General features: G+C 46.9%; 1 protein-coding gene and 1 non-coding gene across 7 annotated transcripts in view; one reads left to right on the top strand and one right to left on the bottom strand.

Moving 5' to 3' along the window:
- The window catches only part of LOC135366363 (uncharacterized), a 192,759-nt gene extending 177,125 nt beyond the window's left edge, over window positions 1-15,634 (top strand). For all 6 annotated transcript variants that reach the window (XM_064599033.1, XM_064599038.1, XM_064599057.1 and 3 more), the window contains 2 exons: window positions 5,965-6,115; window positions 15,483-15,634. In XM_064599033.1, coding sequence (XP_064455103.1) covers window positions 5,965-6,109 — 145 coding nt within the window. In that variant the 3' untranslated portion in view covers window positions 6,110-6,115; window positions 15,483-15,634. The remainder of the gene's footprint in view (window positions 1-5,964; window positions 6,116-15,482) is intronic.
- Trnat-ggu (transfer RNA threonine (anticodon GGU)) lies at window positions 664-736 on the bottom strand. Its single transcript has one exon. It is a non-coding gene; the product is annotated as a tRNA-Thr (tRNA).
- Window positions 15,635-16,015: the final 381 nt, after the last annotated feature.

Here is a 16,015-nt window from a genome sequence, read left to right on the forward strand (position 1 = left end):
GGAGACGTACGCCTTTTTTGCGACACTAATTTTGACGGAAAAGTGTTCGTATACCTGGGTCATTCCACGTCAAGTAATCCAGCGATGCTGCTCGATTATCGTCGATTTTCACAAAAAAATTCATTGTGGCGGTAGGTGTTCTAGAAAATTCGTAAAAATTCCTGATTCGTAAATTTGGATATCCTTAAAAGGTGCACATTCCAGGGTTAAACTTTTCAATGGCGATAACAAGCAAGAAATATGCGCTTCACACAGAACTGCAGAAGAACTCCTCATTTATGCTTGAAGAAAAAGTTCGTAAGGTTTTCTTTTGATAAACTGGAGAAATATATATTCGTAGCCGTACTCGCGACGTGAGCTTTGCAGCGCGGTCACCGAGTAGAAGTGCACGCTGATCCTGTTGGCCTCAAAAAACGTAGACATAGAACTGAAATTTTAGAGGATTGAGCCAACATTGAAACAGGTAATTTGCCTATTTCGCCAGAGCTCTTTCTACCATCTCAATGCCAGGGCTGCACACAGTTCTCTGAAACAACCAACCGTTCAAATACATTCAAAGGCACGCAAGAATCAGCACTTGTGAGGACGTGTCTCACATGCATTCTGGAAGCAGACTCTGTGTGGAGTATCTGGTACTCAACGATGAAAGTCACTGAAAAGGTTAGTCAGCTGTAGGGATCGAACCCACATCATCTGGATTACCGGTCCAGGGCTCTACCAATTGAGCTAAGCTAACACGCCTAGAGCCCTGGACCGGTAATCCAGAAGATGTGGGTTCGATCCCTACAGCTGGCTAACCTTTTCAGTGACTTTCATCTTTCATCGTTGATTTCTTAGGCAATTTGAGGCTTTGTTTGTATCTGTCCCTTCTATGTTGTTCCAGCCTCAGAACATCAGTTTCTCTCTTTTTATCTGGTACTCCCGCGTGTCCTCAAAAGATATCGCGCACAGTCGGCGAGGCTTTTCCTCAAAGTCTGCTGCGCCGGGATCACAAGGCGCATGCGCCTGATCGCACAGCGATTCTTACTTTGGAGGTGAGTGGTAGCCGCTTCACTCATTGCCGCACAAGACAGCAGCAGTTGCACGGCCGAGTACAACCGAGACATGAGAACACCTCTTGCTGTTTGTACCACGGCCCTACACCGGTCTTTGTGGTATCTCACATGGTGAAGGACGGACTCCGTCCGAAAGCCTGTCAACTTAAACTATATTGATGCTTGTAACAGCCATTTATTTTTCGTGGGCATTCAAGCTATCGAATAGCTCGCGAATGAATAGTCAAGTTACACACTCTGTTGTGACACGTGAGTGGTGCACCTGTGTTGTAACACTGACTGAAATCATTTCTGGAACGTCGCAATTGGCTTTCATTGGCACAATTAATTCTGTGGCACACTTTGCACATTTTGGATCTGTATATATGCTGTCTCATGGTTTGATATCTTAAACACATAATAAAGGGTCTGTTCAAACGTTCCTGCAACACACTTCTTTGTAGTCCTGTTCCAGGCAACACAAGTCAAGAGTGGATTCACAAAAATAATTCTTGCTGTCAGGACGCTGCCAGTTCTATACCGGCACCGTCCTAGCGTGAGGCCACACACATGAGCCCGCTGGAACATTCCATCATTGCCGATCAGGACTCATGTAGAGTAACACCACCTCCTCTACATTTGGTGACCCAAACAAATAACACCATGTTCGGCGTAATTCGGCCATTCATCATCCTAAATTATTCGGCAAACCAGCAGCAAACCCCATGCTGGCAGGCAAGTCGCACTGGGACCCCATTTCCACAAGGGACCCGCAGGGATATCACAGCAAGTTCAGTTTCCGGCCTCCACCTGCTTCACGATGGTCCTTCCCGAGCACTGGCGACAACTAGCATTCACGCTCTCGTACCGGTCGCGGTACTGTCGCCCACTTAGCAACGCACTCACTCAGCAAGTCACTCAACGCACTCAACAACCGCTCAACGCAATCAGCAATTACTGAAGCATCAAACCACTCAGCACTGACACCATCGTAGCGCTCTTGTTCCCGCCATCCTGCTGCTGCTGCATCAGCTGCCACAATCACAAGTCGTGTGTCCTTTCGTTCATCATCCACGAGCCGTCATCATTCCCCTCTTCATGGTATTGACGCGTACCTCAACCGCATGCAACGCTCCGCGTCCGAGGGGGGAGTGATGTGGCGGCTGTGGACGACGACGACTAAGCGCCTCTGCTGCCGCGCGCTACTGCGCCCGCCAGTTCTACCGGCACCGTCGTAGCGTGAAGCCACGCACATATGCCCGCTGGGACATTCCATCATCGCCGGTCATGTAGAGGAACACCACTTCCTCTACATTAGTAACACAGGTAACGTAGGACGGCAGATTATTCCAATCGCGTACACAACACTGCAATGGCCAATTCAGGAAATATCCTGTACTAGCAAACGCAGCATGCACACGGCCCGGGACGAAATGGGCGGCTTTGAAATGGCGATCTGTTGCGAAATCGCAGATGGGTCAATGATATGAGTTTAACTAAGCGTCTATTCCAGAGGGGTACAATACAGTTTTCTAGTTTTAATGCCGTTATGCTAATGTTAATGTCATATGCATTATGAATAAAACACGCAGACTTCTCTGCTCTCTCCAATTGTTCTTGCAAATGTACCTGATATGGGCTCCAGATCTGGGACGAATACTCCAGTTTCGGACGAACTGAATTGAATTGGCTGTTTATTTCGATGGTGGACAATGGTGTAAATACCGAACACGTGCAGACTTATAGCAGTCTGCTAGTAGTGGGTCTGCTACAATGATTTACATAAGCAATTTCACGTGCAACAGCATGAAAAAGTCAGGTACAACAATACAGACAACACATTTATACAAGCTATTGTAGACATATATACAGCTATTGTAGACATTCAAAACAGAACCTAGTCACAGCATGTTTAAAGTTACACATAGGACTTAAGTCCTATCACATCCTTGAAACCACACCTTCAACACACACCTTGAACATCACACAACCACATCCTTGAAACCAAATAGGACTTAAGTCCTATGTGGTTTCTAGTGTATATTGCTGATCTGCCAGTTCCCTTACGAAAAAGTCAGATCTGATTTTTATCTGACCTGATCACAACTTCCAGATCTGTTTTTGATCAGGAATTGGGACATTTCCAGATCTGGCTTTCTTGTCAGGCCAGATCTGGAAATGTCCCAATTCCTGATCTGTCTGGTATCTGGCCTGATTAATATGCCAGATCTGTTATGTGTCAGGCCAGATCTGGAAATGTCCCAATTCCTGATCTGTCTGGTATCTCGCCTGATTAATATGCCAGATCTGGAAATGTCCCAATTCCTGATCTGTCTGGTATCTGGCCTGACTAGATCTGCTTGTATATCAGGCCAGATCTGACTGCAAACAGTGTCCCACATAAAATATTCACAAAGATGTAAAGAAGGTGGATATCACGCCACAAAGGTAGAAAACAGCATATGTATGTTTTCTACTTTTGCAGTGTGGTACCACTTTTTGAAACCATTGCGCATTTCAGTAGGACACACTGTGTGCGGCCAGATCTGGCCTTATATAGTTATTGCAGTTGTGTGGTAGGTCGCAGTACTTTTCTCTTATACCTCATTTAATTTGGAAAGACATACCAGCTAACACATGAACTTGTGCATTAAGGGCCAGAACTTGTGCATTGGAAATAATTACTTTGCCGCAGGATCTAAAGAAATGTGTGAGGGTCCTTGACTGTGTCTGCTTATCGCCCAACTTTACAGAACTGCATTTGTAGTGAACTCCACTTTTACTGGTTAGCATTAAAATTAACGTGAACAGTCGTACACTGATATTTGTCGTTGCTGTTTGACGACCGGGACTGAGAGACCTTAACTAGTTCCTCTCCTGTCTCTCTTCTCCATTATTCTTTCTAGATCACTAGTCGTTCGCACCGGACATTAATTGCGACGGTGAATTATCACGAAAGATTCGTCTAACGTGAAATGCATCACACAGGACATGCTCGTAAAGGGCACGATCATTCCGATGAGTTCCGGATCCGGCCTGTCCGGACCTTATATGGTCGTCAATCCGGATCGGACCTTGTCTGGTCGGATCTGGTTCCAGTTGATCTGGACAGGTGTCCGGATAATACTGATGAATCCGGACTAACACAGACTGGTTTCCGGATCTGCGTCCGGCACCTGTCGGTTAAAACCAGATAAAACCGGATATACCATGCTCGCTTTCAGATCTTGCCTGAATCCGGGCTCGTGTCCGGCCGATCTGGAATTTTCGTAAGGGTTCTCTTAAGTCCTATGTGGTTTCTACCTTGTGTTTCTAAACAGTACCTTGTGGCTCCCCAGAAATAACTTCTGTAATCTCGGAGACAGAACTTCCCCATTTTACATATTGTGTTCTATTTCGGAAGAACGCGCGAATCCAACCAATAATAGAAGCAGGTCATCAGTACCGAAGCCGGGGTTCTTAACTGGATCCGTAAAAAAGAATTTCACCACATAACATGACGAGCACGGACCACCGCGTTCAAATCAAATCAAGTCGGGGGAGATAACGATGTCATTCGGGATTATGGTTGGCTAGGAGCACCTGCCTGAATGGGTGTCCGCTTCCTCTCTCTGCCAGGGGAAGGGAAAAAATCACGACCCTACCGCTTCTGAGAACTTTCGTCCAGTACTGTACAAAAAAAGAAAAAAAAAAGGAAAAGAGGTCACTTAACGATTTCCATTCAAACTGCTGTTAACCTCTATCTCGATTTGTTGAGGATGCCTGGCGTACATCATTTTGTGGCAATTTACACACGTCTACTCATGTTGACACGTGGTTTGGAAAACTGGCGCACGTCTAGGCTACCCTCCGTGTGTGCCCAAGCTCAGGCGTGGTGTTGATGTACGCGATAGTTGCTGTACTGACACGATGGTTAATGAAACAAACAGCGAGAAAAAAAACGCGGACGAAAGGAAACAACACATACAAAGAACGTCATGTGTGTACGCGTATGCTACGTGCATGTTACGTGTGCAGGTTAATTGGCAGAAAAACACGTGATCCATTCCATTCATAGCTTAAATAGAATATCATTCTACTTGGTGCTTGGCTCTGAGCGACATTATGCGGTCAAGTTGAGTTTTAATGATATGAACGTCGTGGTATGAACCATACCACGATGAACAAAAGAGGGACTGAGGTTCCCGTTGATAGAGGATGAGGTGGGCGTAGCTAAGCAGCTGAAGGATCCGCCTTCTTGGGCGCACTTAATAGGGGCTGTGCCGGATGCGTAGAGTGTATGAAAAAAAAAATAATAAGAAGAGCTGCACACTGTTATAACAGAACTTCATCACATAGCACACTCCTAGCAAACCTCGATTCCCAATGATATCATGCTGTGTCCTGATTCGTTCAAAAAGAGGAGGAGGAGCCTATCTGGGAGATGCATACTGTGTCCCCAATAGGCGCTTCCTCCCATTTTCGGCAAATAAGGACACAGAATGATATAATTCGGAATGATGGCTGGCTAGGTGTGTGCTATGTGGTGAAGTTCTGTTTTAACAGTACGTGTACCAAACGTCGGTTGCATTACATCTACACTCTTAAAAATGAACTTCACCACATAGCACGCTCCTAACCAACCATCACCCCGAATGACAACGTTCTCGTTCTAGATTTGTTGAAAATGGGAGGAGTAGCCTATTTTGTGCCGTGCATAATGGCACAAAATAGGCTCCTCCTCCCGTTTTCAACAAATCAGGGGCGAGAACGTTGTCATTCGGGATGATGGTTGGCTAGGAGCGTGCTATGTGGTGAAGTTCATTTCTAAGAGTGTAGGGCTGTACTGTAGGATTTCTGGAAACACCAATGCTATTTTACGTCTTGCACGCAGGGTGCAGTCTCTTCCAAAGCTTTTTTTAGGAAAGAAGCTGATCTAATTTGACCGCAGGGCGGAAGACCTCAAACGTGCTAAGGCCGTGCTCCAGAGATACCCCAGGCCTCCCATTCAGCAGCAGCAAATGATGCTCCAACAGCAAATGATGCAGCCCCCAGTTGCAACGCAGGCGTCAGCGCTTGCTCCACGGAGAGTGTAGTGCAAGGTACTGCTTTTTCAAAACCAGCGCCTTTTCAACTGACTGCTAACGAAGTCTAGAACTAGGGCATTGTTACTTTCTTGCTTTCTTTACACAACTAGCCACCGGCATCCAGGATGGCATATCACATATGCAGGATTTTCGAGAAGACCTGTACCAGGGTCAATTAAAAAGAAAAAAATCTCTGTACAGATGTTCATTGAAATGTGGTAGCATTTATGAGCTCATCGTAGGCATTTTCCGATGATGGACAGTAGAGGCCTTTGGTGACTAATGCGCCTGACGTACCTAGCAACCCATTGTCTATGCCCCAGACGAAGGCACAATCTATAACTTTCCCGTACGGGTTGTGGAACTCTTGTCGTGACTCGCTTACATGCAATTCGAAGTCTTTCTTCATGAGATTTTTTTTTTGATTCCGTGTTAGCGCCACGAAGCAACTGATTATGAGCGACGTACAGACGTTGGCAGATGGAGAGTAGGCAGCAGGAAGGAGTGGGGAACAGGGGGTTAGTATATGTCCTGGGCCGAATTCAGGGGGAACTGTGCCGATATTCTTCTACATCGTCTTCGGAAAACCCAGGGAAAACCTCAGACAGCACAAAAGGTGGTAGGATTCGAACCCACCACCTTCCAGTCTTCAGCACGACCTTGAGTACCACCAATGAGGGGGACGCCTTAACCTGCTCGGCCATGCCGTGGTGCCTTCGCTAAAGACCGCGAACCACCAGTTATTGTGCCCCCCCCCCGCTCCCCCTGACAATCATGATCATGCCTTATGTCCCTTCAAGTTTTCTACGGACGGAAGTGTTGCTTGCAGAGTAATTGAAGTGTTTGGCTAGAAGGAACCTTTTGCGTTAAGAGGATACTGGTGTAAAGTATACCAGCACGATGAGGATGGGGCTATCCTTGTAGTCCACATCTACGACGCATAGCTGCGGTAACTTTGTAAATCGCCCTGGCGATTACCGTGGTGCAGAGAGCATCCCAACGAATGCTACTGAGGGATGTTTTCTGTGATGGGTTGTTCTCTGTGACTAGCTGATTCCCAGAGCAAGAGGGACTGCACGTCCCCGTACCATATAATCACCTTCCTGGTCTCTTTCACCCTCCCCTGCGTGCAGCGAGCCGCCACCCCCCAGCAGGCTGACCACAACTTCCTCAAACATCATCCAGGCTCAGCTATAGGCCAACTGGTCTGTTACCTTGCCTATTTTGAAAGTGACTGGCTTTCTCGTGTAGAAGGCGGCACCGACACTTCTGCGCTTTCTCCCTTGGCATAAGAAACGCATCATAAGCCTTCTATATGGCATCGGTAGTTTAGTCCAGGCCTCCGAAAGGACGTGGACGTTGCACCTAGCCTGCCTTGGCCAGTACAGGGTAGTCGCCATGTCGGTAACATGTGGATTGAGGCTCTGCGTGTTCAGGGCCCCTGTGACTATTGTTGTTCTTCATGGCCTATATTTTCGGAAATCTCGGAAGTTGTACCCTTTTTTTATCTAGCTCCCCTCTTTTGCATTGTAGCTAAAGGTGGTGCTGTCGTCATTCTCGTGAGACATTCCCGCCCTATTAGGCACCGTTGCTCAGAAGTCTCCTGCGCATACATACCCTTGTCGCTGCGGCTCGACACGCCGATATAAACTTGAACTGGAGAAGTTCCTTCGCCGGCAGCCGCTTCCAAACCAGACGGAGGGTAATCCCTGCCTAGCGCTTTTGCATCCAGCACATGTCAGAGGGGTCGAGAGGTGTACCAGGGAGGAAGCACACGGGCACGCTCTTAATCAACCATCATCCCGAGTGACAACGTTCTCTCTCTTGAGTTGATGGAAACGGGGGCTTACGTCACTTTCGTGGCCATTATGAATTGCATAATGACACAAAGAAGGCGTACTACCACCATTTTCTGCAAATCGGGGGCAAAGAACGTTGTCACTTGAGACTGATGGTTTGCTAGGCGCATGCTATGTGTTGAAGTCGTTCACAAATTGTTGCTGTCATTGAAGATTTGCTCCTGCATGCGACATGCAAGTGTCTATAGTCGCAGTCCGATTTCTCGGTGCAGGAACATTGGTAGCACGTGCTTCAACACTTTTTCGCTTTGTTTTTTGTCGCTCTGACCTCCGCAAAGCAAGCTGCTCTTGTCCGTGCTTGGGAGTCTCTGGTACAAGCCTCTTCCGCTCTGCTCCTGCATGTTTTCTTATGTTCTCGATATTCTCCTCTTCAGTGAGGGGCCGTTTTAACCTTTTGGGTCGCACCATGAGTATCTAAGTAGCACACATGACCAGCTCGCTATATAGTGGCCTGATGTCAAAGTGAAGGAGCCACAAGCTAGTTGGTCCCTAAATGAGTTTGAACGTCGCACAATACGGCAATCGTCCACCTTGCGCCTGCATATGTTTTTAGGGAGCCATAAACGAGCTAAAAAAATATATTCCAGAAGCCAGGAGAAGTCATGATAGAAAACAACGAAATTGCACACCGGCTTGACGCAACAAATAACAATTTTAATGCAGACGTTTCGTCTCCCATGCGGGGGACATCATCAGTGAAGATGTCCCCCGCATGGGAGACGAAACGTCTGCATTAAAATTGTTATTTGTTGCGTCAAGCCGGTGTGCAATTTCGTTGTTTTCTATCATAAACGAGCTTCATGCGCGGCACCCGTGGACACCACGCGACTACCGATTTGTATTTATGTTTTCCTTACTGCTGTTATAAACTTTTCTGCGCCAGCGGTTTCCGTGGCGCCTTCTATCCTCTGAGCTGAGTCTTCGGCGCAGAGACGCAGGAATTTCTGAGCAGCGAGGGCACTAATGCTATCAAATTGAAAGTGTTTACCCGGTAAAGTACGCAGAGAACGACGATGAACTCTACGATGGTGCACTACGTCATTACGCTATTTCACGTTACACTGATCGGCTTGTAACTTCTAGCCTCGATTTCGTACACATGCGGAAATGTCGATCATTCCTCGAAAAGTCGCATTCTGCGTGTTTGGAAAGCGTGACGCTTTGGACAGTAGAATACCAAAATATGCCTTAAAGCGCCGCGTGCAAATGACATTAAATAATCGAGAGACGCCTCACCAATATTAAGCCATATCTTATCATATCTTTCACCAGCAAAGTGCGTTGAACTGACGAATATTCATTTGCGTATAATTACCAATAAGTTCATAGATTTCTAAGAGTATAGTTATCCACACGGATCTTCGATGGCCTCGCTATGAAGCACCTTGAAGCCCAAGCATATCGATGGATTTCCACACTGAGCCTTACGAGAGCCTTAAGAGGGGATGTACTCCGCGCCGTTTCGTCGTTTCTGGGCACGAGATGGCGCCGGGGTCTACCCAGCCACGAGGTGGCGCTAGGGGCGCCGAGTGCTGTAACTAGTGCCGTTGTTCAAGAAGCGCGCGATACAGCGTGGGGGCATGTAGTCCCCGCAGCACGTGACCTTGTTTTTGGCGCCCCGACTTCGCTCGGGAATAGTGGTTAATCTCCTAAGAAAAGAGGGGTTCTTGAGGAGAACGCAGCTTTGGGGAACAAACGCATCTATTCATGTGTCTGTCGGCTGCTTCCTTGGTTTGCACTCTGTTCGACTTGTGTATCGTTTTACTGCTTCACCGAAATCTCCCGGCTGGAAGAATAGAAAACGGTTCACGATGGCGAAATAATTTATTCTGTGTTGGCATCAGTGGGGCTGTACTTATGCTATGCAATGTTCGTTTGCAATACCCTCACCAATTAAACAAAAATTACTAACTTGTGAATTTCGCATGTGATGGTACCAACTGTCTACCCCATGAACGTGCACCTTCAGCAACTACATTTTTGCGACAATCTCCAAATCGGCACCTAGTGACTAGCACGTGGTCCGCCAATTTGACCGAATGCTGTTCAGTTGAATACGGTTTTGTTCAAGACGTTTGACTGAACGCCACTTTTGACTGAACACCTCCTTTTGTGTACAAATTTTACGCGAGAGTATGACTTGTGTATTTATTCTCGCTCGGTACTGAATATTTATCTGAATTGAATGAATTATCCGGGCTGTTATGACTAGACGCCGTTTGTTCTATTTGGGAGGCCGCAAGACAATGGGGATGTGGTGCTTATCTCACTAGTATTTATTATCACCATTATTTTGGCGGGTGCCGAATTTTCAGTTGCTCAGCTCATCATCGCCGCTCGTCCCTGCGCCAAACATATCTTTCGACGCCTCCAGATGTTCGGAACAAACACGCACACAGGAACCAAGCGAATCGACTGGACAGTCCGAACTCCAAGGACCAGCCCAATACGGAGAATAGCATGCTGAGTCATTACATCCCACTTGTGCCCGCTTCTCAAAGGCCGGCGCGGATAAGCCGCACAGCAGGAAAAAGAATAGCCCCGCTGTAGTGGACCTTAGCGCACTTCTCTTTTTTTCCTGGGAAAGGGAAACTCGGATAGTATGCTGAAATAAGGGTCACACTTGGCGGATAAATACCTTCTGGACGTATAGCCCGCGTCGTGGCAGCACCGGGCAGCAGAAAAAGCTATCCCGAGGAAGCGCTGTACATACCCTCAGATATTTTCATTTATCTCAAGAACGGCTGACTTTACACGCGAGATAGTGGTACCAAAACGTTCAAGACACATTTTAGAAGATAATTGATTGAGCAAATGTCACCTAGGATGATTTCTTTTTTTTATATTCGCTTCAGAAGTCCAAGGTCAATTTTTGGCTATTTTCCACACGTTCTACAACGTCTCAACGAAAAATCCAAGCGAAAATTGAAAATTTGAAAAATCCATTTTCTCATAATTGTTAAAAGCTATCAAATGAGACCGATATCCTGAAGATCGGACGAGTATTTATCGAGAAAAATGGAAAAGTTTGCCCCATAGAAAATACATGGGGCCGCGACGGGTGATATCCCCTCTTAAGTTCACTAAGCCTTAGTAGAGGCAAGATGTTTGCAGCTCCCCGCTCCCTCGCTGAATTGCTACATCCTCATTTGGAGCCTTTTTCCTAGTACAGCTTTCTTTGTTAGTTTCGGTCCAAAGAACTGTCGAGATACGGCAGGTCTTTGCGCTCACTGAAGAACTTGGTGTTGGTATTACGTGGAGACAGGCAGCTGTGCGGGACCTGTAGCTGCGTGCACACAGTCGTCGTCACCCACTGTGCTGGAAAATTGGCCGATGGCATAAAAAAGTCCATAGGTTCCGTAACGAACGATGTACGAGGGGTGTTCAAGTCAAACCGGGACTTTCTGACTCCTGAGTATACAGATGGCTGGCGTTACTTCTTTTTCGTCATTTTCACACACGACAGGCCGCCGCGTTCATTACGTGGTGGTCCAAAGTTTGTGCAAAACAGCAGACACGTGCTGGACAAGATGGCCGACAACGAGGTGAGCGCGCACATCGAACAGCGAATTGTCATGAAGTTTCTTGTGAATGAAGGCGTAAAGTTATCTGATATTCACAGAAGACTTCAGGTTCAGTATGGCCACGATACACTTAGCCGCAGCCAAGCGTTTGAGTGGTGCAAACGGTTCTGAGACGGCTGTGCATCAGTGCAAGACGATCCCGGCCGGCGCGGCTCAGAGCCCAGTGTCAGAGTTCCTGAGAACATCCAACTTGTGGAGCGCGTGATCCTCAAGCACCGACGGATAACATGTCTCGAACCGGCTCGAAAGACGGACCTTTCTGTGGGAACGTTGAACACTATCAATCATGAGCACCTCCAGTTTCGGAAAGTTAGTGCCCGTTGGGTCCCGAGGCAGCTCTCAGTGTTTGACCGGCAGAGAAGACTGGAAATCTCCCAAGAGCTAAGGTACCGTTTCGACACTGAAGGACAGCCGTTCTTTGATCGGATCATCACGAGCGATGAAACGTGGGTGCACCATTTCACTCCTGAGTCTAAATGCGCATCAAAACAGTGGAAGCATCCGGGCTGGCCAGCTCCCAAGAAGTTTCGAAGCACCCCGTCTACGGGTAAGGTCATGGCCACGGTTTTCTGCGACAAGGCTGGCGTTGTTCATGTTGATTTTCTGCCCAGTGGTACCACCATCAATAGTGCATATTACTGCCAGGCTCTCAGGGATTTGCATAAGGCACTGAAGCAAAAGCGGCTGGGCCTCATCAGCAAAGGAGTCCTCCTCCTACAGGACAATGCACGCCCGCATACCGCGCATCTCGCGAAACGCACATTACAGGAACTTGGCTGAGAGTTGCTGCCACATCCCCCTTACAGTCCAGACCTCGCCCCCAGCCGATTCCATCTCTTAGGGCCACTGAATGTGTTTCTTAGGGGCCGCCACTTCAGCTGCGACGACGAGGTCAAGAATGCAGTCCGATCATGGCTGCTACGCGCCGGCGCCGCAGGATTTCTAAGCTGCTGGCATCCAAGTCCTCGTGAAACGCTGTGACAACTGCATTAGTGCTGCTGGAGATCACGTTGAAAAATAAAACTAATTTCTCTCCTGTAAGTTTATTTTACTTTTGCGAAAAATGAAAAGGCTTGAACACCCCTAGTAACGTACATGGCCGGAGCCCACATGGTCTTTGCTGGCTTTTGCTATGTCAGTCAGTCTATCATATATTCGGCAGTGCAGTGACAAAGTTCCGTCTGACGTCCTTTGAGGCCATTTCTATACTCTGTAGAGGAAATTGTCGCCTTCAGTCGCGATATACATGAGTGGCTATTCGAGGAACGGCAAATCTGTATCGGCGTTTGTAATGCAATCCGATGGCGCAGAACAAGAACGACGCCGTTTGCACTAAATTTCGTCAGCAACTGCGGATCTTTATGCTGTTCGCCTCTCTCTGCCGTAGCCACTCCATTTATGGACACCGCACAGTCTCGAAGGTCCCCGCTGCGAAGCATTGAGAACGAGGGCATTCCGGGATCGTCTGCTACTGTAGTGACGGCTGTGTTAATGGCTTACCGCCTTGGGTTTGTGGATTTCGGCATTTCTTTTCAAGCTAATTCGGGTGGTGTTTATCGGCATCTATATGATTCAGTAAAAATCGGATTATTTCGGCAGCTATATTCCGCCTCGAAAATTAATTCCCGAATGGGCACATCTATTCAATTCCACGCGAAGGTCTTGCTTGCTTGACCGTGTTTTAACTAGCCTCAGCAACGGTAACAAGAGCGAGTCTAAATCGTTATTGGACGGGTGTAGTCAGAAGAGTTCAAAGAGTAAATAGCCGAAAGAGAAGGCTAGGGAGTCAGTGGAACGGTTTGGGAATTCGGAACATTTTCTGGCGATAATATACCTCACAACCAGGTCATCATTCTATAAGCGCTGAAGCACAACGAAACATATGGGCACCGTCCTTAGAAAATAGTGAATTTTAGTGCATCGTACGCTATCGCCTGAACGTATATAAGGGACAGCATGATGTTTCTGCGCAGTGCGCGAAGTTCTCTTTATGATTTGCGCGTGTGCGGGACCACCACCACTATCCCTTACATACGGGAAGGCGATAGCGTACGATACACTAAAACTCTCTAAGGCGAGGCTCGACCTACGGTCAACAAGTGGGGCATTCCAACGGGTATTTCCCTTTTCCATTCAAAGGATTGCAGCTGGCATGGTACTCCATATTCGGATGTTTTTCGAAATACTCCGAATTTGGAAATAAAAATTATTCGGGGGGGAGGGGGGCATTTTTCGGCAAACCCCGAAAACCACAAACCTTACACAAGACGTACGATTGAGACCGGATGATAGATTTCCACTGTGTCTTGGACCACCGTGCAGTAAGTTGGAATCAGCAGGCTCACCACGCCGCAGGAGCACTTATCTTCTATCGGGCGGACGAGTATCGCACAGCTGAGATGCAGCACTTATTCCATTCTTCGGGTCTTCCCGGAACCCTTGTCAACTAACCCTCCTTTCACATCTACACACACTCTAAAAACTGAACTTCACCGCATAGCACGCTCTGCGCCAACCATTGCCACGAATGATTGGGTTACCGCTTCTGATTCGAGGAGAGAGAGAGGCGTACGCCTTTTTGTGTCAATTATCATATATCCAAATTGACACAAAAAGGCGTACTCCTCCCTCTCTCCTCGAATCAGAAGCGATAACCCTATCATTCGTGGCAACGGTTGGCGCAGAGCGTGCTATGGGGTGAAGTTCAGTTTTTAGAGTGCACTCTAAAAACGGAACTTCACTGCGTAGCCACGTATGATAAGGTTATCGCTTCTGATTCGAAGAGAGAGGTGGGCGTACGCCTTTTGTGGCAATTTGGATATATGAAAATTGCCACAAAAGGCGTACACCCACCTCTCTCTTCGAATCAGAAGCGATATCCCTACACTGTTAAAACAGAACTTCACCACATAGCACGCTCCTAGCGAACCATTATTCCGGATAATATCATTCTGTGTCAGGATTTGTTCAAAACAGGGAAGAGATGCCTATGTCGGACAAGATGGCGCCTCCTCCCATTTTCAACAAACCAGTACACAGAATGATATCGTTATCTGCCCTGATTTGTTGAAAAGGGGAGGCGTACGCCTTTTTTGTGACACTTATGCTGTTCATAATTGTCACAAAAAAGGCGTACGCCTCCCGTTTTCAACAAATCAGGGCAGATAACGATATCATTCGAGATTATGGTTGGCTAGGAGCATGCTATGCGGTGAAGTTCATTTTTAAGAGTGTATGTGTTGAACTTCTGTTTTAACAGTGTATCATTCGTGGCAATGGTAGGCGCATAGCGTGCTATGCGGTGAAGTTCTGTTTTTAGAATGTAGACTATCTGACCCTCTCACTCTGCGAAAATCACTTGGTTCCTGCTCAGTCCAGCTCAGCAACGTACTACCCTAAACGCATTGCTCTCCTCTCTGGACAGCGTAGGGTTTCGATGCTCACTGTAATTGCCGTCTTTATAATACTGCGAGCAATGGCAAGCAGCCCCACTCATCATTGAAACGAAGTGTTGTTGTGTTTATGCTTCATGAGCGCATAGTACAGCATTCATAGAGTATTGACTAAAGCATACTATATTTCTTTTCTACCTGCCGCAGTTACCGTTGAAAGATACTGATCCTTGCACACACTTTCGCTCGACCTATTGCTCCTTCCCATCGGTTGTCGACCGTACCCGACATGTAACCCAGAGCCTGGCTTGCAGATATGTTGCAGAGATGTCACGGATACATCACTTATGACATTCGCTATGCTGCTGTTTTATGCGCCTCTTTTACACTTTTACTCTACACTGTCGACAGCACCAGGTTGACATTTATCTTGCATAGTTTAGAGCCAGGTTACGTAATTTTTGTAACAGCAGAAATGTAACAACGTGAATTGGCCTAAGGTCTTTCTAACAATCTACTTTCTTCTCTGTTTTTTCCTCCGTTACAGATTTCCCATCGACGTCAAACCCAGGAGAACCTACATCTGCAAGGGACAAGTCCTGCTTATAATTTTGGTGAATGTGTCGGTGTTAATTTAAATTTGCTCTGTGCATTATTGTTATGTCATTAACAGAACGTCTCAATACACATATCCCAGCTACGTACTGCCTGTATTCACTACTTCATCAACGACGGGTACGGCCTGCACCGCAACATTATGTTGGTAGGATAAAACTGAACCCCACGAATAAACCATCATTGCCTTAACTCGTATACGTAAAATAGCACCAGCATTTATCCGTTTTGCCGTTATCGTTACCATCTCCAATTTCGGTAATATACCGTTTCTGTTTCCATTACCATTAACGTTACCCTTCCCTGCCCTTGACCATCATACTGTCTGTTTCGAAGGAATTCGTTCACTGTAAAGAAAATCAAATATCAGTTGTTTGAAGCAATTGTTTTATACTTAATCTCTAAACCTTGAAGAAGGTATGCGGCAGGTGTCGTTTGAAGTCTTCGTTCAATGCCAACGAGTAC

The sequence above is a fragment of the Ornithodoros turicata genome, chromosome 1, assembly GCF_037126465.1.
Source record: "Ornithodoros turicata isolate Travis chromosome 1, ASM3712646v1, whole genome shotgun sequence".
NCBI classification, from domain to species: domain Eukaryota; kingdom Metazoa; phylum Arthropoda; class Arachnida; order Ixodida; family Argasidae; genus Ornithodoros; species Ornithodoros turicata.